Source organism: Kogia breviceps, chromosome 13 (assembly GCF_026419965.1).
Source record: "Kogia breviceps isolate mKogBre1 chromosome 13, mKogBre1 haplotype 1, whole genome shotgun sequence".
NCBI lineage: Eukaryota > Metazoa > Chordata > Mammalia > Artiodactyla > Physeteridae > Kogia > Kogia breviceps.
The window spans coordinates 57,596,871-57,620,272 of record NC_081322.1 but is presented as its reverse complement, the minus strand read 5'-3'; the positions used below and the strand labels follow the sequence as shown (position 1 = coordinate 57,620,272).

At 36.8% G+C, this 23,402-nt stretch overlaps 1 protein-coding gene across 3 annotated transcripts in view; it reads left to right on the top strand.

Moving 5' to 3' along the window:
• The window catches only part of THEMIS (thymocyte selection associated), a 173,900-nt gene extending 150,821 nt beyond the window's left edge, over positions 1-23,079 (top strand). Inside the window, exons 5-7 of one of the 3 annotated variants that reach the window (XM_067011290.1) lie at positions 3,627-3,780; positions 22,327-22,380; positions 22,656-22,687. In XM_067011290.1, coding sequence (XP_066867391.1) covers positions 3,627-3,780; positions 22,327-22,376 — 204 coding nt within the window. In that variant the 3' untranslated portion in view covers positions 22,377-22,380; positions 22,656-22,687. Of the gene's footprint in view, positions 1-3,626; positions 3,781-21,245 lie in introns of all 3 variants that reach the window. The other 2 variants (XM_067011289.1, XM_059083567.2) reach the window with 2 other exon arrangements.
• The last annotated feature ends 323 nt before the right edge of the window (positions 23,080-23,402 follow it).

The window sequence follows — 23,402 nt, the reverse complement described above, 5'->3', positions numbered from 1 at the left end:
CCAACAATAAAGGAGATAGTGCATAGCTAGATGGCAAGAATGTCAAAACAGCAGGGATTTTTTGAAAGGAGTTAAGGATACAATGGACAGCACTAGGTGCCAGAGTATCATCAGCCTGAGGGTATCTAGGGTGTTGAGGAATAAGCAGCCATCTTCATTTGCAACAGAAGTGCTGTCCTCAGTGGAGAGTGGAATTTTAGTCAAGGTTGGAAGGTAGAGGAAATGTTCTGAAAGAAAGTTAAGTTTGCGGTGAAATTTCCAAAGGCACAGCGGAAGAATCTGAGAGATAGGAGAGAAGAGAGGGAGAGAGAGACGGGGGCAGAGTGGGAGGTGGGGTGGGGTGGGGAACTGGTGCTCAGTGGAGAGCAATTGGCAGTAAAAAATGGAGCATTATGGGAAGTTTATTGTAGCAGAAAATCAATACCTGGAGATGGTTTGAAGACTCAGGTACCTGGAGGGAAGGGCTAAGGAAACAAGGATTAGAGAACGTGTCAGCGTTAGTAGCTTAAGAGATGACTGCCTCCTCACTAGGGCCTGGGAACAGGAGCTTGGCTGTAATAACTAAAGCAAAGAAGAGCCTGGAAAGCCTGACAGAGCTTCAGTAGAGGAGACCAAAATGTGGGGACTGCCTCTAGCAAAGTGGGATTTTTAATTGTTAAAATGCTAATAGGCTAATGTTAGCATTAAATGCTAATATTATAAAATGTCCAACCTCATGGAAGCAACCTAAGTGTCCATTGAGAGACGAATGGATAAAGAAGATGTGGCACATATATACAATGGAATATTACTCAGCCATAAAAAGAAACGATGAGTTATTTGTAGTGAAGTGGATGGACCTAGAGTCTGTCATACAGAGTGAAGTAAGTCAGAAAGAGAAAAACAAATACCGTATGCTAACACATATATATGGAATCTAAAAACAAAAATGGTTCTGAAGAACCTAGGGGCAGGACAGGAATAAAGACACAGACGTAGAGAATGGAGTTAAGGACACGGGGAGGGGGAAGGGTAAGCTGGGACGAAGTGAGAGAGTGGCATGGACATATATACACTACCAAATGTAAAATAGATAGCTAGTGGGAAGCAGCTGTATAGCACAGGGAGATCAGTTCGGTTCTTTGTGTCCACCTAGAGGGGTGGGATAGGGAGGGTGGGAGGGAGACACAAGAGGGAGGAGATATGGGGATATATGTATATGTATAGCTGATTCACTTTGTTATAAAGCAGAAACTAACACACCATTGTAAAGTGATTATACTCCAATAAAGATGTTAAAAAGAAAAAAAAAAAAAAGGAGAGAAAAAATAAATAAAATGTCCAACCTGCCAGAGGTTTGCACCAAGAAGCACCAGGCCTTTGCAATACTTGATCCATTCTGACCAAGAGTTCATTTTCTCTCCTCAACCTTTCATGTTAAGCTTTCAGGTTTAACAATTTTATTTAAATTCTGTGTTTCTTCTCTGAAGTCTGGGATATACTATAAATTACATAATTTGCATGAACTTTTTCTAACATTTTCAATTCCTCACTGTTTTAATATCATCAATTGAATTTGATATGAAAAAGCAGGAAGTTACATTCCTTCTTTAATCTAGTTTTTTGCTCAATACTGAGAAACTGATTTAATACTCATCTAATAACTTGAAATAATAATATTTTTTCCAAAGTGTCTAATTCAAAATTAGGAAAAGTATTTTTTCTCAAAGCTATGTGGTAGTACATGCTTGACAATAAATTTAAAAATTCATTTCAAGTGATGGACTTAGCTTTTTGTGGGCTGTGGATGAGTCAAACGTAAACAAGTGTAGTGGGTTCATTCTAGTTAGTATCAACATTCAAACTCTGATCTTTTGAGTTGTCCCTGGTAGTACCGTCAGGATTCCATCTTTTGTCATTTAAGAAGGAATTTGAGAATTATCTACAAATGACTTGCCACACTCTTAATTCTCTGCTTAAACAGTTTAAGAAATTGTAGTTGAACAATTTAGAGACTAAGTTATATTTATGTTTATATTCTCACAATACTCCTAGTATCTGGGATACTATATATAAATGGTTGTTGGATGTGCCGGTTATCTATTGCCACACAATGCTGCATACTCACCAGAAAAACTTAGTGGCACCCAGCAAAAAGCACATTTTTCATGAGGCTCTGGGTTTCAGCTGACCTGAATTAGTTTTAGCTCTTCTGGGTTGGGTTTGCCCAAATATCTGAGTCTCTTCTGGCTGTTGGTTGTCTTAGCTTGGATGACTCGGTAATATGTTTCTGTTTTCTGTCCTGCTCAACCTCCGGAAGACTAGTCTAGGCATGTTCTCATGGCACAGGGGAAGGACAAGAATGAGCAAAACCAACTGTGCAAGCATCTTTCAACTCTCTGTGTCACATGTGTCAATATTCCGTTGGTCCAGGAAAAGTCGCATGGACAAGTCACAGTAGGAGGGCACTGCAAGATTACACAGAAGGGACATGGATACAGAGAGAAGTGAAGAATTGGGGCCATTGGTGCAACTGGTCCACCACATTGAATGAATAAATGAACAAATGGATCACAGAGTGATGGGAAGAGCACTGGACTAAGGGTTGGGAGACATATCCCTGAGGCGTGGCACTGTTCATTCTGTTAATTTTGGGTAAATTGTTTAATCATTCTAGACCCTAATTTCCTTATTGGCTCTTTCTAAGCTTTAAAAGCCTTTGATTCAAGCTTTTAATGAATATTTAATGAATTTAATGCTGTACACAGTCTGTAAGAGAAACTTAAGGAAAGTTGTTCATTATGCTATCCTTTAGTGAGCCAAAATGGCTAGTGTGGATGGCCAAAATTGACTGGCTACTTTTGACTCTATGAATCTGAATATTTTGTAATCAGATTCAAACTGAAAAACTTCTATTCTGAATTTCGCTATGAAGCAATGTGCTGAAAGTTCAATTTCATTTTTAGGTCTTTAGTGTTTGCTCCTATCTGATGATTCTTTTGAAGAATACAAGATGTCAGTACTACATCAAACACTATGACATTTCTTATATGTGAGATGTGTTTTAGAGTCCATTGATGTTTTGCCTTAATAATTCATTGTTAGGATGAATTATCATTCTAAAATTGACTAGAGGAGATTTATCAAATTTGCATAACACTGATAAAAATGTGGGTTATTTTAAAGTAAATATTATTATCAGTTTTATAATATAAAAGGTACAGATAATACAAAATGAATCCTGTTCATTATATAAGAAATAATTATGTAATATGTAATGAAATGCTGGATTACTAAACTATAAGAATAAAAACTGAGTGAAAAAGTTCTAAATAAAAATATTTTATAAGCTCCACAAGAAGAAAGTAATATACACAAATGGTCTTTGAAGATGATATTCTGTGTCTGAGATGACTTCTTATTTTAGTCACTTAGATTGCCTAAAAAATTCAACACCTAGATTACCAAAATAGGTTGATGAAGATATAATCTGTAACTCACTTTGACATATAGAATGTTCTGTTTCAGATATACAGAAATAACTTGCCATATGATAAATGTTTATCCTTGTCCTACCTCTGGGAAACATTTAGTTTGGACTGATAATTTACTTGTGAAATCAATCACCCTGGCCTGTATCATTTCAGAGTCTCTGTGTAGACAGATCCAAGAAACTGCACTCAAATCAAGCTGGCCTGGATTCCAAAGTACCAGTTGGTTGTCAAAATGATTTGGCTGATCTGGAGAAAGAGAAGAGAAAGACTGGGGAAACTGCAGTAGCAGGCACCAGTGCAACCACAGGTCGGTTACGCCACATGATGTTGGTTTTAACTGCATTTATGACAAATGCACAATGTACATACAGCTTCTTACTGCCATTTTATTTGGAATATATGACTTATGTGAATCTCACTGAAATTTAGTTTTAAGTGAAGCATAGTATTAAGCACTCGTATTGATGATAGGTCTGTGCATTGTTTGCTGTTATCAGATTTTTCTTCTCATTTATGCTTTTCATGGCCAAGGAAGTGTTCTATTTTAATATTGCTTTTATTATCATGACAATAATATTTTTAAATGTTTGCTAAAATTAACAAGAAGGTTTAATGGCTTGAGAAGAGGTCAAAATAATTGAGATGCTTTTAATTTTAAAAGTGTCAGATGAGTGACCTAATGCAGACTTGAATTATAATAGTTTAGTTTATAGAGATGGCGATCTGATATTTTTCATCTCTACTAAAAGCAAAACAAGAGCAAATGGACTTGTGGAGAACTTGATATCATTCAATTAAGCTACCCAGACTAACTTCCATATTGTGGAAATCTCAGATGAGTTAGCACGGGAAATGAGAATTTTCTTTCTTGGCAATATTTTAAACACACCAAAGAAGCTCAATTTCATTACACTTTATCTTTAAAACTTCACATTTCATTTGTAGAAAAGTTGAAACTTAATTATTCTTAAGCATATGATTTGTTCTTTTCTCCTCCTTATTTGATTTTGTAGCCAGCACTCTTTTTCCTCCCAGGGCATATAAAAGTCAAAATACTACATATAAAGTCTCTGAAGTGTTTCTGCTGAAACTCTGTACAATCTGGGTTTTTTCATGTAGTTAACTTACTGGCTTCTGACGCTCCTATAAAAATATCCCATAGAGCTTTTCTTATTACCTTTTCATTAACTCTTTCTGAATGATAAAAATGAAATTCTGTAAAGGGCTTTGAAAACCATGCATATTGCAATTCCTCCAAATTTCAAATACTAACCAAGTGTGACTATAAAAGAAACAACTACTGCAGTGAAAATTGCTGCACTGTTTTGAGTCTCAGGCTATTAGTAATTCATCGGAAACTATTTTTTCCTTAAGATTATGGATCCTAAAGGGTACCAGATAACACAATTGCTGAGATCAAAATTTTCATTTCAATCATAGGAAAACTTATTATCTGATTTTCCCCTGTGTGTGCATCTTCCTGGGATGCTATGTGACAGCCCCAGGTTTGTGCTCTGAATGAATAGTGCAGAGTATGTTACAGACCAGGGCAGAAACTGCTTTGAACTTATTGCCTATTAGTGATGGTTTAGTGATGGATCACCTCTGTGCTTTGTGACCACCTAGAGGGGTCGGATAGGGAGGATGGGAGGGAGGGTGACGCAAGAGGGAAGAGATATGGGAACATATGTATATGTATAACTGATTCACTTTGTTATAAAGGAAAAGCTAACACACTATTGTAAAACAGTTATACTCCAATAAAGATGTTAAAAAATAAATAAATAATTAAATAATTAATTAAAAAAAGAAAAAAAGAGAACCTGAAATTAAAGTGATGGCTCTACTAACCATAACTTAGTGGTGATGGTTAGTCGTAAGACTTACTAACTTTACTCAAGAGAGTAAAATGAAATCTCCTTTCTTACATTAATTTCAACATGCATTTATTTTAAAATTACCTAGTATGTGGATCTGGGCAATATTTTCACTTGCTTTCCCATTTGAAATTACAATAAATTATAGACTCTATCTTCATTATGAGTTATAATTGAATGATAATTCCATACATAAAAATACAAAAGTAAAGCAGAAATATAATTCTTCAAAATTCATTTTTGTCTTGTGAAATATTATATATTTTCTTCATTAAAAAAACCCTCTTGATCGGTACTTAACATTTACTGTACTTGGAATGGATACCTCACCTGTGAATATTCATTAACCACCTTGGAGTTCAGGATAAGCAAATCATACTCTTTCTGAGCTTTCTCCTCTTTTTAAATTTGAGACATAAGTCAGTCATTTCCTAAATTCTCTTTGGATGAGAATGGCAGTTTTAGAGGCTCTGTGGCATATCACAGAGAAAACAAAGCAAAACAAAACAAAAAAAACGTATTAAGACAGGGGAGCTGCATCTCCAGTTTTGCTCCTTCTGGACACCCAGACCTTATTCTTTCAGTCAGATGAAGTGGAACCATTTCAGATATGTATCTAATAATTATACTAAAGGGAAGTCTTTATTTTGAAATTCACTGTAGACAACTAGAAGATTCGCTGTAAATGGCTGAACACATGTTATCTAATGAGAGTTTGCTGTGTTGAAGCCAGGAGCACAGGAAACTCTACCTCAGGATTGGTGCTGTCAGTCCCAGTTCCTCTTCAGTTTAGAAGCTGATGAAAATGCTTCACCAGATCTCATGGGTGACCTTCCTCTCTGGGTCCTTGATTCACTCTGGTTGCTCAACAAGGCCCATGTCTTATTTGGGGAACATTGTTATTAAGTCTGCATGTTGTTTTGTCCATAAATTACTAAAAGAGCAGTTCTTTAAAAGTAGGATGATAAAGTGGTTAACTTTTGGAGTCTGAACTTAAGACTGCTGGGTTTAAACCTTGGCTCCCCTACTCGCCAGCTGTATACCATGTCTCTATCTCTTTATTTGTAAACTTGGGTTAGTAATAGCGCTACACCATGGGCTATTTTGACAACTACATTAGATAAAATAGATTAAAGTTAGTATAGTACATAATAAACTCCAGTTGAATCATAGCTATTCTAATTAACTTCTGCATATTTATGAGTTGATGGCTAAGGAAAAGTTTGCTTCCTGACAGTATATTTTGCAAAGTGCTGGCTGTGACCACCTGATGTGGCTCTTGCAGTCTCTGAGTTTCTGTCTGTACTTTTTTCTTTTGAGAACTGTATCCTCTTGGGAATTTCATGGCCTCTATGAATTCTATGGATATGGGAAGTGATTAGAAATCTTTTAGAGATGAGTCACTGAGTCCTCTGAGTCTAAGAAACAATACAATTTTGCAGAGACATGGAAGCCCTGAGCCTCCCTAATGGACCCCTTCCCCTCCTTAACTCAGCTGCAGTAGCTCAGGAAGAGCACAGAGCTTCCCTGTTTAATCAGTGACAGTGCTATTGTTGGTAGATGACACGTGTTAAGTGCAAATGTTTGTTTTAAGCTGTTTGTTTTATGTCCAGTTCCCAGGATGAACTTGCAAGTGGAAAGTTTATTGAGAAGTACTCTCAGGAACAACACATAAGGCAGAGGAACGAAAGCAGGTCTGAACAGAGGGAGAAGTGAAATCATAATAGAGTCACAAGAAAGACCTCAGCTGATCACACAGGGAGCTCTGGAGCTGGCGTGGCTCTTCAGAGTTGTCTTGTATTAGGGCCAGGGGACCAGGTTTTTAGAGCTCCTGTTTCAGTCGATCATTGGAGGCAGCTGCCTTTGAGAAGGGGGGCATGTCTGTGGGCAAGGTGACTTCCTTTAGCCCAGGGCAAAGTCATTTGGTAGCAGAGGATTATCATTTAGTTGTGAGGAGGATCTGGTTATTATGTAGGTCACACATTAATTGCAGAGGTTGCTTCTGGTGATCTGACTGGCTAAATAGAAGGCCGTTTTCTCTTTTCCTCTTTATGTGTCTATCTAGAAACTGCGATCTTTGACAGAAAGGATAATCTTTTAAAATATACCTATTTGGTTTTACTCTACATAAATGTTCTCTACTGAATAAATTTTATACTCTCCTGATCAACATTCTCTAATGGAATTTCCTTGCTTTGGAAGCTTCCACTATATTCTAATTATTCTTACATCTTTAGACTCAATCTCCATTAATTAGACTTGTCAAGTAGTGAGAAGACCCCTGGGCCAGAAAACAAAATGCAGGTACCATAAGGTCTAGTCCCAGCTCTGTACATCCTAGATGTGCAGTCTTTCACAGGCCATTTTATTTTTCTGAGTTATATTTCCCTCATCAAAATATGAGGTACCCCAGGAAATTTTTGTGCCCTGTTAATTATGAAAGCATGTGATTAGATGGCCTTTTCTGATATCATAGAGTCATGGCGCTGTTGTTCACCTCTAAGTAAGACCCACATAGAAATGATTCACCACATTTAGGGACATTCTTATTATGGTAAATTAAACAGGTAACAGGAAACAAGCTCCATGGAAAAGCTCTTCACCGAGGTCAAGATGGAAGCTAGAAAGAAAGAATGGATTTATAGGAAGGTAAAGAAATCTTCATGCCGAGCTTTAATTCAATCTTATTTTTATTTTTTAACATCTTTATTGGAGTATAATTGCTTTACAATGGTGTGTTAGTTTCTGCTGTATAACAAAGTGAATCAGCTATATGTATACATATATCCCCATATCTCCTCCCTCTTGCGTCTCCCTCTCACCCTCCCTATCCCACCCCTCTAGGTGGTCACAAAGCACCGAGCTGATCTCCCTGTGCTAGGCAGCTGCTTCCCACTAGCTATCTATTTTACGTTTGGTAGTGTATATATGTCCATGCCACTCTCTCACTTTGTCACAGCTTACCCTTCCCCCTCCCCATGTCCTCAAGTCCATTCTGTACATCTGCATCTTTATTCCTGTCGTGACCCTAGGTTCTTCAGAAACATTTTTTCTTTTTTTTTTTTTTAGATTCCATATATATATGTTAGCATATGGTATTTGTTTTTCTCCTTCTGACTTAATACTCTGTATGACAGACTCCAAGTCCATCCACCTCAGTACAAATAACTCAATTTTGTTTCTTTTTATGGCTGAGTAATATTCCATTGTATATATGTGCCACATCTTCTTTATCCATTTGTCTGTCAATGGACACTTAGGTTGCTTCCATGTCCTGGCTATTGTAAATACAGCTGCAATGAACATTGTGGTACATGACTCCTTTTGAATTATGTTTTCTCAGGGTATATGCCCAGTAGTGGGATTGCTGGGTCATATGGTAGTTCTATTTTTAGTTTATTGAGGAACCTCCATACTGTTCTTCATACTGGCTGTATCAATTAACATTCCCACCAACAGTGCAAGAGGGTTCCCTTTTCTCCACACCCTTTCCAGTGTTTATTGTTTGTAGATTTTTTGATGATGGCCTTTCTGACTGGTGTGAGGTGATGATACCTCATTGTAGTTTTGATTTGCATTTCTCTGATGATTATTGATGTTGAGCATCCTTTCATGTGTTTCTTGGCAATCTGTATACGTTCTTTGGAGAAACGTCTATTTAGGTCTTCTGCCCATTTATGGATTAGGTTGTTTATTTTTCTGATATTGAGCTGCATGAGCTGCGTGTATATTTTGGAGATTAATCCTTTGTCAGTTGCTTCATTTGCAAATATTTTCTCCCGTTCTGAGGGTTGTCTTTTTGTCTCATTTATGTTTTCCTTTGCTGTGCAAAAAAGCTTTTAAGTTTCATTAGATCCCATTTGTTTATTTTTGTTTTTATTTCCATTTCTCTAGGAGGTGGGTGCTGTGATTTATGTCGGAGTGTTCTGCCTATGTTTTCCTCTAAAAGTTTTAGAGTGTCTAGCCTTACATTTAGGTTTTTAATCCATTTTGAGTTTATTTTTGTGTGTGGTGTTAGGGAATGTTCTAATTTCATGCTTTTACATGTAGCTGTCCAGTTTTCCCAGCACCACTTATGTAAAAGACTGTCTTTTCTCCATTGTATATTTTTGCTTCCTTTATCAAACATAAGGTAACCATATGTGTGTGGGTTTACCTCTGGGCTTTCTATCCTGTTCCGTTGATATATATTTCCATTTTTGTGCCAGTACCATACTGTCTTGATTACTGTAGCTTTGTAGTATAGTCTGAAGTCAGGGAGCCTGATTCCTCCAGCTCCATTTTTCTTTCTCAAGATTGCTTTGGCTGTTCGTGGTCTTTTGTGTTTCCATACAAATTGTGAAATTTTTTGTTCTAGTTCTGTGAAAAATGCCAGTGGTAGTTTGTTAGGGATTGCATTGAATCTGTAGATTGCTTTGGGTAGTAGAGTCATTTTCACAATGCTGATTCTTCCAATCCAAGAATATGGTATATCTCTCCATCTGTTTGTATGATCTTTAATTTATTTCATCAGGGTCTTACAGTTTTCTGCATACAGGTCTTTTGTCTCTTTAGGTAGACAGAAGGTATTTTATTCTTTTTGTTGCAATGGTAAATGTGAGTGTTTCCTTAATTTCTCTTTTAGATTTTTCATCATTAGTGTATAGGAATGCAGGAGATTTCTGTGCATTAATTATGTATCCTGCTACTTTATCAAATTCATTGATTAGCTCTAGTAGTTTTCTGGTAGTGTCTTTAGGATTCTCTATGTATAGTATCATGTCATCTGCAAACAGTGACAGCTTTACTTCTTCTTTTCCGATTTGGGTTCCTTTTATTTCTTTTTCTTCTCTAACTGCTGTGGCTAAAACTTCCAAAACTATGTTGAATAACAGTGGTAAGAGTGGGCAACCTTGTCTTGTTCCTGATCTTAGTGGAAATGGTTTCAGTTTTTCACCACTGAGAATGATGCTGGCTGTGGGTTTGTCATCTATGGCCTTTATTATGTTGAGGTAAGTTCCCTCTATGCCTACTTTCTGGAGGGTTTTTTATCATAAATGACTGTTGAATTTTGTTGAAAGCTTTTTCTGCCTCTATTGAGATAATCATGTGGTTTTTTTCCTTCAGTTTGTTAATATGGTGTATCATATTGATTGGTTTGCGTATATTGAAGAATCCTTGCATCCTGGGATAAACCCCACTTGATCATGTTATATGATCTTTTTAATGTGCTGTTGGATTCTGTTTGCTAGTATTTTGTTGAGGATTTTTGCATCTATGTTCATCAGTGATATTGACCTGTAGTTTTCTTTTTTTGTGACATCTTTGTCTGGTTTCGGTATCAGGGTGATGGTGGCCTTGTAGAATGAGTTTGGGAGTGTTCCTCCCTCTGCTATATTTTGGAAGAGTTTGAGAAGGATCAGTGTTAGTTCTTCTCTAAATGTTTGATAGAATTTTCCTGTCAAGCCATCTGGTCCTGGGCTTTTGTTTGTTGGAAGATTTTTTTTTTTTTTTTTTTTTTTTTTTGCGGTATGTAGGCCTCTTACGGTTGCGGCCTCTCCCGTGGCGGAGCACAGGCTCTGGATGCGCAAGCTCAGCAGCCATGGCTCACGGGCCCAGCCACTCCATGGCATGTGGGATCTTCCCGGACCGGGGCACAAACCCGTGTCCCCTGCATTGGCAGACGGACTCTCAAACACTGTGCCACCAGGGAAGCCCCTGTTGGAAGATTTTTAATCATAGTTTCAATTTCAGTGCTTGTGATTGGTCTGTTTATATTTTCACTTTCCTCCTGGTTCAGCCTCAGAAGGTTGTGCTTTTCTAAGAATTTGTCCATTTCTTCCAGGTTGTCCATTTCATTGGCATATGGTTGCTTGTAGTAATCTCTCATGATCCTTTGTATTTCTGCAGTGTTAGTTGTTACTTTTCCTTTTTCATTTCTAATTCTATTGATTTGAGTCTTCTCCCTTTTTTTCTTGATGAGTCTGGCTAATGGTTTATCAATTTTGTTTATCTTCTCAAAGAACCAACTTTTTGTTTTATTGATCTTTGCTATTGTTTCCTTCATTTTTTTTCATCTATTTTTTTATCTGATATTTATGATTTCTTTCCTTCTGCTCTCCTTGGGTTTTTTTTTTTTTTTTTTGTCCTTTCTCTAATTGCTTTAGGTGTAAGGTTAGGGTGTTTATTTGAGAAACTTCTTGTTTCTTGAGGTACGATTGTATTGCTATAAACTTCCCTCTTAGAACTGCTTTTGCTGCATCCCATAGATTTTGGGTCATCGTGTCTCCATTGTCATTTGTTTCTAGGTATTTTTTAATTTCCTCTTTGATTTCTTCAGTGATCTCTTGGTTATTTAGTAGTATATTGTTTAGCTTCCATATGTTTGTATTTTTTACAGATTTTTTTCCTGTTATTGACATCTACTCTCATAGTGTTTTGGTTTGAAAAGATACTTGATACTATTTCAATATTCTTAAATTTACCAAGGCTTGATTTGTGACCCAAGATATGATCTATCCTGAAGAATGTTCCATGAGCACTGGAAAAGAAAGTGTATTCTGTTGTTTTGGGATGGAATGTCCTATAAATGTCAATTAAGCCCATCTTGTTTAATGTATCATTTAAAGCTTGTGTTTCCTTATTTATTTTCATTTTGCATGATTTGTCCATTGGTGAAATTGGGTGTTAAAGTCCCCTACTATGATTCTGTTACTGTCAATTTCCCCTTTTATGGCTGTTAGAATTTGCCTTATGTGTTGAGGTGCTCCTGTGTTGGGTGCATAAATATTTACAATTGTTATATCTTCTTCTTGGATTGATCCCTTGATCATTATACAGTGTCCTTCTTTGTCCCTTGTGATAGTCTTTATTTTAAATCCTATTTTGTCTGATATGAGAATTGCTACTCCAGCTTTCTTTTGATTTCCATTTGGGTGGAACATCTTTTTCCATCCCCTCACTTTCAGTATGTATGTGTCCCTAGGTCTGAAGTGGGTCTCTTGTAGACAGCATATATTCAGCTCTTGTTTTTGTGTCCATTCAGCCAGTCTATGTCTTTTAGTTGGAGCATTTAACTTTTGCTTTTCTGTAAAGGTTTTAATTTCTCCATTGAATCTGAATGAGATCCTTCCTGGGTAGAGTTATCTTGGTTGTAGGTTTTTCCCTTTCATCACTTTAAATATGTTCTGCCCCTCCCTTCTGACTTGCAAAGTTTCTGCTGAAAGATCAGCTATTAACCTTATGGGGATTCCCTGGTATGTTATTTGTTGTTTTTCCCTTGCCACTTTTAATTTTTTTCTTTGTATTTAATTTTTGATAGTTTGATTAATATGTGTCTTGGCATGTTTCCCCTTGGATTTATCCTGTAGGGGACTCTTGCCCTTCCTGGACTTGATTAACTATTTCCTTTCCTATATTAGGGAAGGAATATAGGAAATAATCTCTTCAAATATTTTCTCAGTCCCTTTCTTTTTCTCTTCTTTTTCTGAGACCCCTATAATTCAAATGTTGGTTCATGTAATGTTGTCCCAAAGGTCTCTAAGACTGTCCTCAGTTCTTTTCATTCTTTTTTCTTTATCCTGCTCTGCAGTAGTTATTTCCACTATTTTATCTTCCAGGTCACTTATCCATTTTCTGCCTCAGTTATTCTGCTATTGATTCCTTCTAGAGAATTTTAAAGTTCATTTATTGTATTGTTCATCATTGTTTGTTTGCTCTTCAGTTCTTGTAGGTCCTTGTTAAACATTTCTTGTATTTTCTCCATTCTATTTCCAAGATTTTGCATCATCTTTACTATCATTACTCTGAATTCTTTTTCAGGTAGACTGCCTATTTCCTCTACTTTGTTTGGTCTGGTGGGTTTTTCCTTTGTTCCTTCATCTGCTGTGTGTTTCTCTGTCTTCTCATTTTGTTTAACTCACTGTGTTTGGGGTCTCCTTTTTGCAGGCTGCAGGTTCACAGTTCCCGTTGTTTTGGGTGTGTGCCCCCAGTGGCTAAGGTTGTTTCAGTGGGTTGTGTAGGCTTCCTGGTGGAGGGGACTAGTGCCTGTGTTCTGGTGGATGAGGCTGGATCTTGTCTTTCTGGTGGGCAGGACCACCACCGGTGGTGTGTTTTGGGATGTCTGTGACCTTTTTATGATTTTAGGCAGCCTCTCTGCTAATGGGCGGAGTTTTGCTCCTGTCTTGCTAGTTGTTTGGCATAGAGTGTCCAGCAGTATAGCTTGCTGGTCGTTCAGTGGAGCTGGGTATTAGTGCTGAGCTGGAGATCTGTGGGAGAGCTTTCGCTGTTTGGTATTACTTGGAGCTGGGAGGTCTCTGGTGGACCAATGTCCTGAACTTAGCTCTCCCAGAGGCACAGGCCTGACATCTGGCCAGAGCACCAAGACCCTGTCAGCCATGCAGCTCAGAAGAAAATTGAGAGGAAAAGAAAGAAAATAAATAAATAAAATAAAGTTATTAAAATTTTAAAAAATTATTAAAAAATTAAAATGTAATTTAAAATAAAGGAAGGAAAGAAGAGAGCCACCTAAACCAAAAAACAAATCCACCGATTATAACAAGCACTAAAAACTATACTGAAAAAAAAAATAAGGACAGACAGAACCCTAGGACAAATGGTAAAAGCAAAGCTATACAGACAAAATCACACAAAGAATCATACACATACACACTCACAAAATGAGAAAAAGGAAAAAAATATATATATCTTTTGGGAAGTCTGAGGTCTTCTGCCAGCATTCAGTACGTGTTCTGTAGGAGTTGTTCCACATGTAGATGTATTTCTGATGTGTTTGTGGGCCGGAAGTTGATCTCCACGTCTTACTCCTCCACCATCTTGAAGGTCTCTCCCAGGCTTCTTTTTAACGCTGTTTTAACTAGCACCTTCTCTAGGGCAGTGTTTAATAGCTTCTCCTGCTAAATGTTCTATTTTTGCTGGTGATTCTCAGCTGAATCAGATCCATTGATCTTTCTGCTAGTGTTGGAGGATCTCCTGCAGAGGCAGGGCGTGGCTGTGGCTCACCACAGGGACAAGGGCACTCTCAATCTTAATGTTTAAACCTCAGATTTTCCTTTATGATGGGAAACAAAGCATAGGGCACTTCTCTATTAAAACTATTTTGAGAATTAGACAAGGTTCTATTTTAAGGACCTTCACTGAATGACTGAATATGTGTTATCAAGAGTTTGGTACTTTAGAAATAATAAAATATATCCTTGTTTCTCAATTTAAAAAAATGTGGATTTCAATAATTCACTTTTATTCTAGATAATGTGTAATTCTAAGCACAATAATTACTTTTATTCCTAAGGACTAAATAAATCATTGTTTAAGATATTGGATAGTTTCAAACTGGTAATCCAAAATCTGGTATATCTTTTGTTCTTCTACTTAACATCAATGCAGATTTTTCATAATGTAAACAAAATAATGACACCAGTAGAATTTCCCTTACATTTCCAGGGAATACTGTTTTCAGTTTAGAAATACTGACAGCCTAAAGTAAAATGTTGTAAGATTGCTCTTCATTTTATAGCAACCTATTTCCCTCCTTTTGGAAGGCTTAAATGTTTAAGAATATGCTGGAAGGCGAACCACAGTCATTTCATTCTTTGAACAATTCTGAAATATCATTTCCTATTAGGCAGTTGTGAGAGTACTGACAGCCCCTCTTCTTCCCTAGAGATTAATTTATTTCCTGCAGTGCTTGCTTTTCTTGGAAAATCTGACTTGTCAGCCTTCACCAATGGGAGATCTCATCAGCAGAATGTTAATTATAAAAGCAAAACAATATACCACATTGAAAGGGGAAAACAATTCTCCAGGCAATGCAACCTTTTTCTTTTCTTTTCTTTCCACTTCGTTCTCTCCTCAGTCTGTGGCTGGACAGGAACATTATCCACTAGGAAAACATTTGGTAAGATGGTGGGGTATAGAGGAAATGTGCAGGCTTTGCCACCAGACAGACCCAAGACCAAACTCTAATTCAAAGAATGTTGAATTTCTTTGGGATTTTGTTTCTTTATCTGTAAAATAAAGATAAAAATACCTGCCTCACATGAAATTCTATAATGAGACTGGCACAGTATAGACACTAGAAAATTATTCTTATCATTATTATAGCCTTCATTTAGCACCTACTGCATATTGATTGCTGTGGCATAATATTAACCATGTCTCATATTAGTTTATAAAGGAATCTATTAGAAATTTTGAAGAAATATATCTTTCAGCTTTAGGAGTTAGGCATATGAGACCAAGACACCTTATTGAGATAGCCTAGTTGAAGTCTTATCTTACTCTTCATTTCCTTTCTCTTCTCATTACTACTCATATTTTTCATAATGCTCGCTAGATACTTATGAACTTATTTTTTTCACCAATAAGTTATTTAAAAACTTCAAAAGCTATTTGCTAATAGTTTTAGGTCTATCTATTCAGACTTGAAACTGCATTTGAGTGTATTAAAAATATTTTCTCTAAAATAAAAATTGTCAATTTCTGTTTGATTCAGTCTCAGAAATAAAACTTTGGTGAGTTAAATCTTGAGACAAAGAAGATTGTCAGCAAAGATTGTGGCAGCAAAGTAGAGATAAAGTTGAGAGATACCAAAAGAAGAAACAAAATCAATTATTTTAAGCCCAGAATGATCATTCTTTCAGTAGTATGATTATGATTAACAAGTCTGTTTAAGTAAGTTTCTTTTTTCTTATATCTCCCATATGATTTTATGATTTGTGTGCAATACTAGAAGGAAAAGCAATTGAAGAATTAGATGATAAAACAGAAAAAGAGATGTCATGGTGTAAACCCATAACGACTGAGGCCTGATACAGGGCTCCTACAGCACACAGGAGCTCTGTGCATGGAGTGCAAATTATGATAGGTACTGTTCTTTCACATGGCAAAATAATATTTTTCTTAAGACCAGTGACAGTATCTTAACTTGGGTAGAACAAGGGATTGGATCGATATGGTGACCTGTGCCTTTCACCTTTATGGAGTCACATGCAAATCATTGATTGATCCTTTTTAATGGTAAATGCGTTTTTGGAAACTGTAGAGTTTTCCTATAAATAATAAGCTCTTGAGCCTCTCCCCAATTTCCTAATTTTCCTTATTAATAACTTCTAATCTTATCGTTTTAAATTTCCTTTCCCTTTTTTTTCTAAACTTTTTTCTTATTGGCAAGTGACTATCTTTTTTTTAATCCATTATTTCAGTTAATTCTGGTTCTTACTTCATTCATGAGACCCATCTTTATTTTGACCAATGAATTAAGCAAAGCAAAAAGGAACTGATGACTTTCAAAATTTATCTCAGTGAGTCTCTAAGTTCTTGTGCATAAAAAGTCACTTAATGAGTCTGTTAAAAATACGTATTCTTGGGATGTGCCCTCTAGAGTGGGGTTGGCAACCTCTGGTGGTGGGTCAAATCTGTCCCATTGCCTGTTATTGTACTGCCCCCAACCTAAAAATATTTGTTTTTTTTTTATTTTTAAAAAGTTGAAAAAAAAATTTTCTGACACCTGAAAATTATTTGAAATTCAAATTTCAATGTTTATATAAAGTTTAATTGGACCACAGCCATGCTTATTCATTTGCACATTGCCTGTGGCTGCTTGTGTGCTGTATCAGCAGAACTGAGTAGTTTTGACAGAGACCATATGCAAAGCCTAAAATTTTTACTATCTGGCCCTCTAGAGGAAATGTTTGCTAACCTCTGCTCTAGAGAATCTGATTCAGAAGTTCTGAGAAAGGAACTAAGAATTGCTTTCAACACGTTTTTTTGGGTGATTGTGATACAGGGATCTTTGACGACACTTTGAAAGGTAATGCAGTAGAAGAATTGTGAACAACCTGTCTCTTCTTCTCCCCTTCTCTTCATCACACCCACTCCATCAGCGCATCCTATTGGCTTTATCCTCAAACAGTATCTAGAATTTGTCTATTTTTTACCTTGTTCACTGCTATCAACCTAGTCCAAGCCATCATCATTTTTCATCTGGATTCTTGTTATTGGCTTCCTAACCAGTCAATCTTCTGCCCTTGCCTCAGTATTGTCCATTCTCAACATGACAGCCAGAGTGAATGTGTTAAAACCTTAGTCATGTCATGTAATTCTTTTCTTCGAAGTCCTCCAGTGGTCTCTCTACTTCTCTTTTCTCTCTGTTCTAGCTACATTGGCTTCCCGCTGTTCCTCAGAAACGCTAGGGGTGCTCCATCTTCAACACCAACACAGGCTATTTTCTCTAAGTGGTATAGTCTTCCCCAGAGATCTACATGGCTTTTATCTTTGTCTCATTTAGGTCTTTCCTTAGCCATTACCTTCTCGGCGATTCCTTCCATACACACCTTATTTAAAATTGTAATCTCTTTCTCTGGGACTACCGATCTCCCTTATGCCAGCTAATATGCTTCACACTTTGCTTCTTTATTTTGATTGTGAGCCACTTTCCCCACATGAGGGCACCATGAGGACAGGAATTTTTATCCATTTGCTCTATCTTTAGATTTAAAAGAGTTCCTGGCTTACTGTGTGTTCTCAATAAATATTTCTTGAATAGAGAAGTGAACCCCAAACTCCCATTCTGTACTGGACAGATAATGTATGACACTTATCAAACATGCGAAAACAGTTGCCAGGAGTATAAATATACGAGTCATCTTTGAAAAATGATGTAACATCTTGTAACCACCACAGATGAGAAGAAGAATAAAGCAGCTATTAACTTGTATCATTTGTTTTTTCAATCTCAGCCAATAACTTAGTTACAAAAGATGCTAAGGGAAAGAAAGTAGAGGATGGGTACAAATATTAAAATGGGTACATGGATGAAAATTCAGTTGAAAATGTTTGGAAGAGATTTCAGGAAGTTTCACAAACAAGCTGCTTCCTAAAGCAGGTAGATGTGCTTAACTGCAGGTTTTACTGTTCACCATCAGGTTGAGCAATTTGAGGACAGTGATACTCAAAGTTCCCAAAAGGGAAAATGTAGGATGTGACTAGCCTTGGTTCAAGTAACTGCTTAGGAAACACCAGCTTTATAAGAGAATGTAAAGCGTTTTTAGATATACCTGAACTGGATTCCTCAAAAATAAGATGAAACGGAGATTTTCTTTGACTTAATACTCTCATTCAAAAAATTACTCATCTAATTTTATGGTATCTTTAAAGCTTCATTTTGTGGATTAAACAGTAGTCTTTTCTTACAAAGATATAGATGTTTGACTCTGGAAGGACATTTTTACTATCAAAGAATACATTTTAGAGAGAAAAACAAAACGAAACAAAATAAAACTTCATTCTGTATCTGTTCTTCTACGGATGAAGTATTTGGCTTGATCTCCAGGGAGAGATGATTCCATGTCCCTCAGTTAATATGATCACCTAAGTACCTATGAATATTCAAAAGTAATCAGTCAATATTCAATTCAAAGTAAGAAACATCACCTCCAAATTAAGTTTGTGACATTTCCAAAGGAGTGGTCGATGAATGCCAAAAGATTTGAGGGCTTTAAATCAATTTGAATTTTAAAACCTAAATAATTGTCAGAGAAATCAGTTCTTTCACATTTTGAGATTTCTTGAAAGTTAATACAATAAAGAACAAAGTTTCTATGCAATGTGAAGTCAGCTTTGCCTACTTCAGCTGACCACTAAAGCACAGGCGTTATTTAGGCGATCCCTACCCTGGGCTAGGTCAAGCAGGGAGAGGCAACTTATAAGGTCCCTTCCAAAACTAAGGTTGTTTAAATCCTATTATTTTCTATTGAGATAATCTAATTATTCTACTCACTCACCTCCCGTTTTTCTGCTTTACCCTGTACTATCTTAAATCAGTTTGTTGACAAGGGAGAGTGAGACTAATAACTGTCAAGATGACAGATTGAACTTTCAAACTACAGGCTTATAATAGTTTTATGTGAATATGAGCTAGTAATAGCAAGTAATATTTCTGTTGCACTTTACGTTTTACAAAGCACTTGCAGGTCCTTTATTTCATTTGAGGTTTCCTCAACTCTGTGATTCGGTTATTACTACCAAAACTCGTTCATTGGTAAGAAAATGGAATTCAGAGATTCCTCAAGACGCGCAGTGAGTGTGTCTTAGAATCAGGAGTCAGACGGAGTTCTTTAGATTGTTTCTCTGTACTACAATATATCTATTTCATTTGCCCTCCCCACCTCTCCCCTCAGGAAAAGCAACGCTGTGAGGGAAAAATTCGGTTGTTATCCCTTTATGCAGATAAAGGCGCAAAGATAGTAAATGGTAGAAGTGGGAATTAAATCTGGGCATACTGCCTAAAAATCCTGTGTTCCTTCAGCTGTAATATACATTCTACAGTTTGTAGTTTTATTGCTGTTTGTGATAAAAGAAAGACCTGAAAATCTAAAGGCAGCAGTTGGGGATAGTGGATGATGAGGAGAGGGAATGAAATCAAGGAAAGCATGGGATCTGGCGATCTTCCTCTCATTGGACCCCACCTCCCAGCCCCCAGCACCACTTAGCACTGAGGGGAGATGTTGACAGAGGAAAGTAAATTCAGGCTGTTTAGGGGAATTGACATGATGTGCTGAGAAATTCTACTTCTTTCTGCTTTGACATCCCCTTTCTTCTTTCCCAGTTATTCTATGAGCTCCTCAGAGGTCATGAAAGTGTATATTTTGTCTTTATATTTCACACATATAGTAGAAATAGCTAACAGATGGTGAGACAGTAAACCTCTTTATTGTAAAATATAAAACTCTTTGCATTTATTGACTCATTTAATCTTTGTCATAACCCTATAAAATAAGCATTATTATCCCTTCCCCCATCTTGTTTTCAAAGATGAGGAAATAAGGTACGTAAAAGTTAGTTAACTTCCTTAAGGTTATATAGAGCCAGTGTGTTGTAGAAAATGAAGGAAGAAAGAAGGAAGGAAGGAAGGGAAGAAGAGGAAGAGGGAGGAAAAGAGAAAGGAAGGGAGGAAGAAGGGAAGGAAGAAGAAAAGGGAGGAAGGAAGGGAGGCAGGGAGGAAGTCATAGGCTAATGAGCGCTCAAGGGTATGAGCCTCAGGAGTGTTCCTCTCCAGGTCCACGTGGCTAGCACTTAACATATGACTAGTACCATAAGGTATGGGAGAGTGAAAGAAATATCAGTCTTCTTTACCTCTTGACCATTATAGTTCATGCTATTAGGGTTCTTTTCTTAAACCACCCATGCTCCACAAAGCCATAATGGAAAGAAATGGTCTTCCCTGAACACAGGCAGAATTCCTCTCTGCAATGTAGCTTGCTTTCCTTGCAAGTGTGACATGATGTGTTAATGTCATCTGTGTATATGTTCATTAGAAGCTAGAGATCGTACCACTTATGCTTGAGGCCTGTTGCTTTTCTTCAGTTTAACATTATAGGTACCCTTTTCTCCTCTGCCATCTTTAGAACTCCACTAGGTTTGGGCTCCATTCCATAGCCATTGTGTCACAGCTGAGGTAATGGGTCTGCAATCAGACATTTTTTAGAACACCGTCAAGCTCCAGCCTCTTACTAGCTGTGTGATTGCTCGGCAAGTCTCTTAACTACACCTCAGATTCGGTTTTTTTACCTTACATTACCTAGAAAATAGAGTTTTTTATAAGGATAAACTAAAATGCAAAGAAAAGTATTTTGTAAACTGAAAAACACTTTATAAATTTAAGGTATTATCTCACAGAAATATCTACTTTGTTTCTGAAGGGTTTGCATTAGTTCCTTGGGGCTTTTTTGGTTTTGGGGGTTTTTTTTGGCTCTTCTTATTTTGTTCTCAATTAGTTGTCCAAAAAAACCATATATGCATGTGAGTTTCCTACAGACAGTGTTTGAAAGCAAGCCGTGTCTTTCCTATTTCTAATGCATATTTCTGATGGACCCCGCTTAATCTTTTTTTCTTATAGAAATCTTCAAAAATGAAAAACATCAAAAATAATGAGATGTGACTGAAGCCACTTGGGCAGTGAACATAAATGTTGCAATGGAAAATCAAGCCTAGCCTTCTAGCTGAAAAAATAGCTATTCCCCAGTGGGCCCCCAGAGAAACTTGACTGGCCACTGCAAAGGAGAAAACAACCTTAAAAGTTTTAACAGATAAAACTTAAAGAGCAACCTGTGTTATGGAATTCACATAGTCTATTCTGCTGTGCCAAAATCTATGTGCATTGTTTTATTGTTACTTAGGACACGTTTATTTAATGTGCACACTTTTTGTGGTTCTCATTCCCATTGCTGACAATTAAGCAATTGGAAATTAATTTTATATTTTAGTTTCCGAGTAAAGCCAGTTGAAAATAAGATAAAAGCTCACCAAATATTTTCATTTTTCTCAATTTGTTTTACGTTTTTTTAGTGTTACCATCGTTACTGTTAAAAATAACAAAAAATAATTAGATCTGAGAGTGATCTAAAATAATCAGGTTTTTTATCTGATTCCCTTGGAGCTGTGGAAATGAGTTTGACTTCACATTTTCATTTTGTTTTAGAAATACACAGTGAATAAGTGTGTTTGAGACTTGACAGCCAACGCCATTGTTAGTTACAGGAATTTTCCATTACTTTCTCCCCTGTTCCCCTAATAACCAGAGTTCATTACTGCAATATCACCAAAGATCTGATAATATGCCTTATTATTTTATGTACTGTACACTAGGTAACTCTTTAGATAAATGTTTATTAGGATAGTAGGAAACATTATTTTGCCTCTAACAAAATGAAGAGACAGAGAGTTATACAGGGATTTAATTGTCAACTTTGGACTTGGTTCACAGGTTGTACTCTATACAAAAATTTAGGTAATCTCATATCTCATAATTATTTTACATTATGTATAGAAATTATTCATTGGTTTAGTACTAAAGAGTTTCTGAAGATAAATCATGAAAAAACTTTTCAACAGAAAAAAGTTACAGTTAGAAATCTTTCATACAATGTTTATATTCTGATTTAGCTTACTTTTTGTATCTTTTTTTCTTCCTTTTTCAGTGGAAATGAACCCTGATTTCCAGTACCCTAAGGATTATTTAGGGATTTGATGTGGTAATATATTGTTATTTATGATTTCTAAAATTTTCTGAGATGGTTTAACTTTTATCTATTTTGCTTGTTTGTGACCATAAGAACAAGAACTTTTAAAAGTTTATGTCCCCATATTTGATTATTGAAGTCCACTGAGAACTTTTCTCAACAACCTTGGCAAACTCATAGAACTCATTGGCCAGTTTGTTATTTTTCAAATAATAATGAAAGGCTAGTATTTTTTTTTTTTTTTGCTGTATGCGGACCTCTCACTGTTGTGGCCTCTCCTGTTGCAGAGCCCAGGCTCCGGATGCGCAGGCTCAGCGGCCATGGCTCACGGCCCCAGCCGCTCCGCGGCATGTAGGATCTTCCCGTACCGGGGCACGAACCCGTGTCCCCTGCATTGGCAGGCGGACTCTCAACCACTGCGCCACCAGGGAAGCCCCAAGGCTAGTATTTTTATTTGGTATATGAGAACAATTAAATCTGTGCTTTTAGTAGGTACAGTTCTTTGATTAGAAAATCAAGAGAATGTATGTCTTAGTTTGGTCATAAATCATCAAGAGCTTTCTAGTGGAAATTATATATAACATTTCTAACAATGTAAGTCCTTTATGTGCTGTGCTTCCAGCTCTCTTGAATTTGAAGGGTGTAATAAATTTCATGTTCAGCTATGGAAGATTTTGGGAGGTTGAAAATAAATTTTCTTTCACGTGTGTGTATGTTCTCTGTCACGTTTAATAACTATCTTCCTGTAACAACTAAAATATTCTTTAACTAGGATTGAAATCAATTCTTAACTATTCAGGAAGAGGAAGAGGCTACCTGTGTTAAAGAAGCCAGGAGAAGAGGCCTCTTTACCTCCTCATCCTGCTTCCTGCAACCAGGGACCTATAGTGCTGAGCTCAGTGACCAGATTTCACAGGACGATGGGGCTGCATAGCTAGATGCCAAGACCTCCAATGATCAATGCTGCCCTCTTCCTAACTGAATCAAACAGTTTTGGGAAGGGGATGGAAAAGTAGTGAGAAATGAAGAAAGGA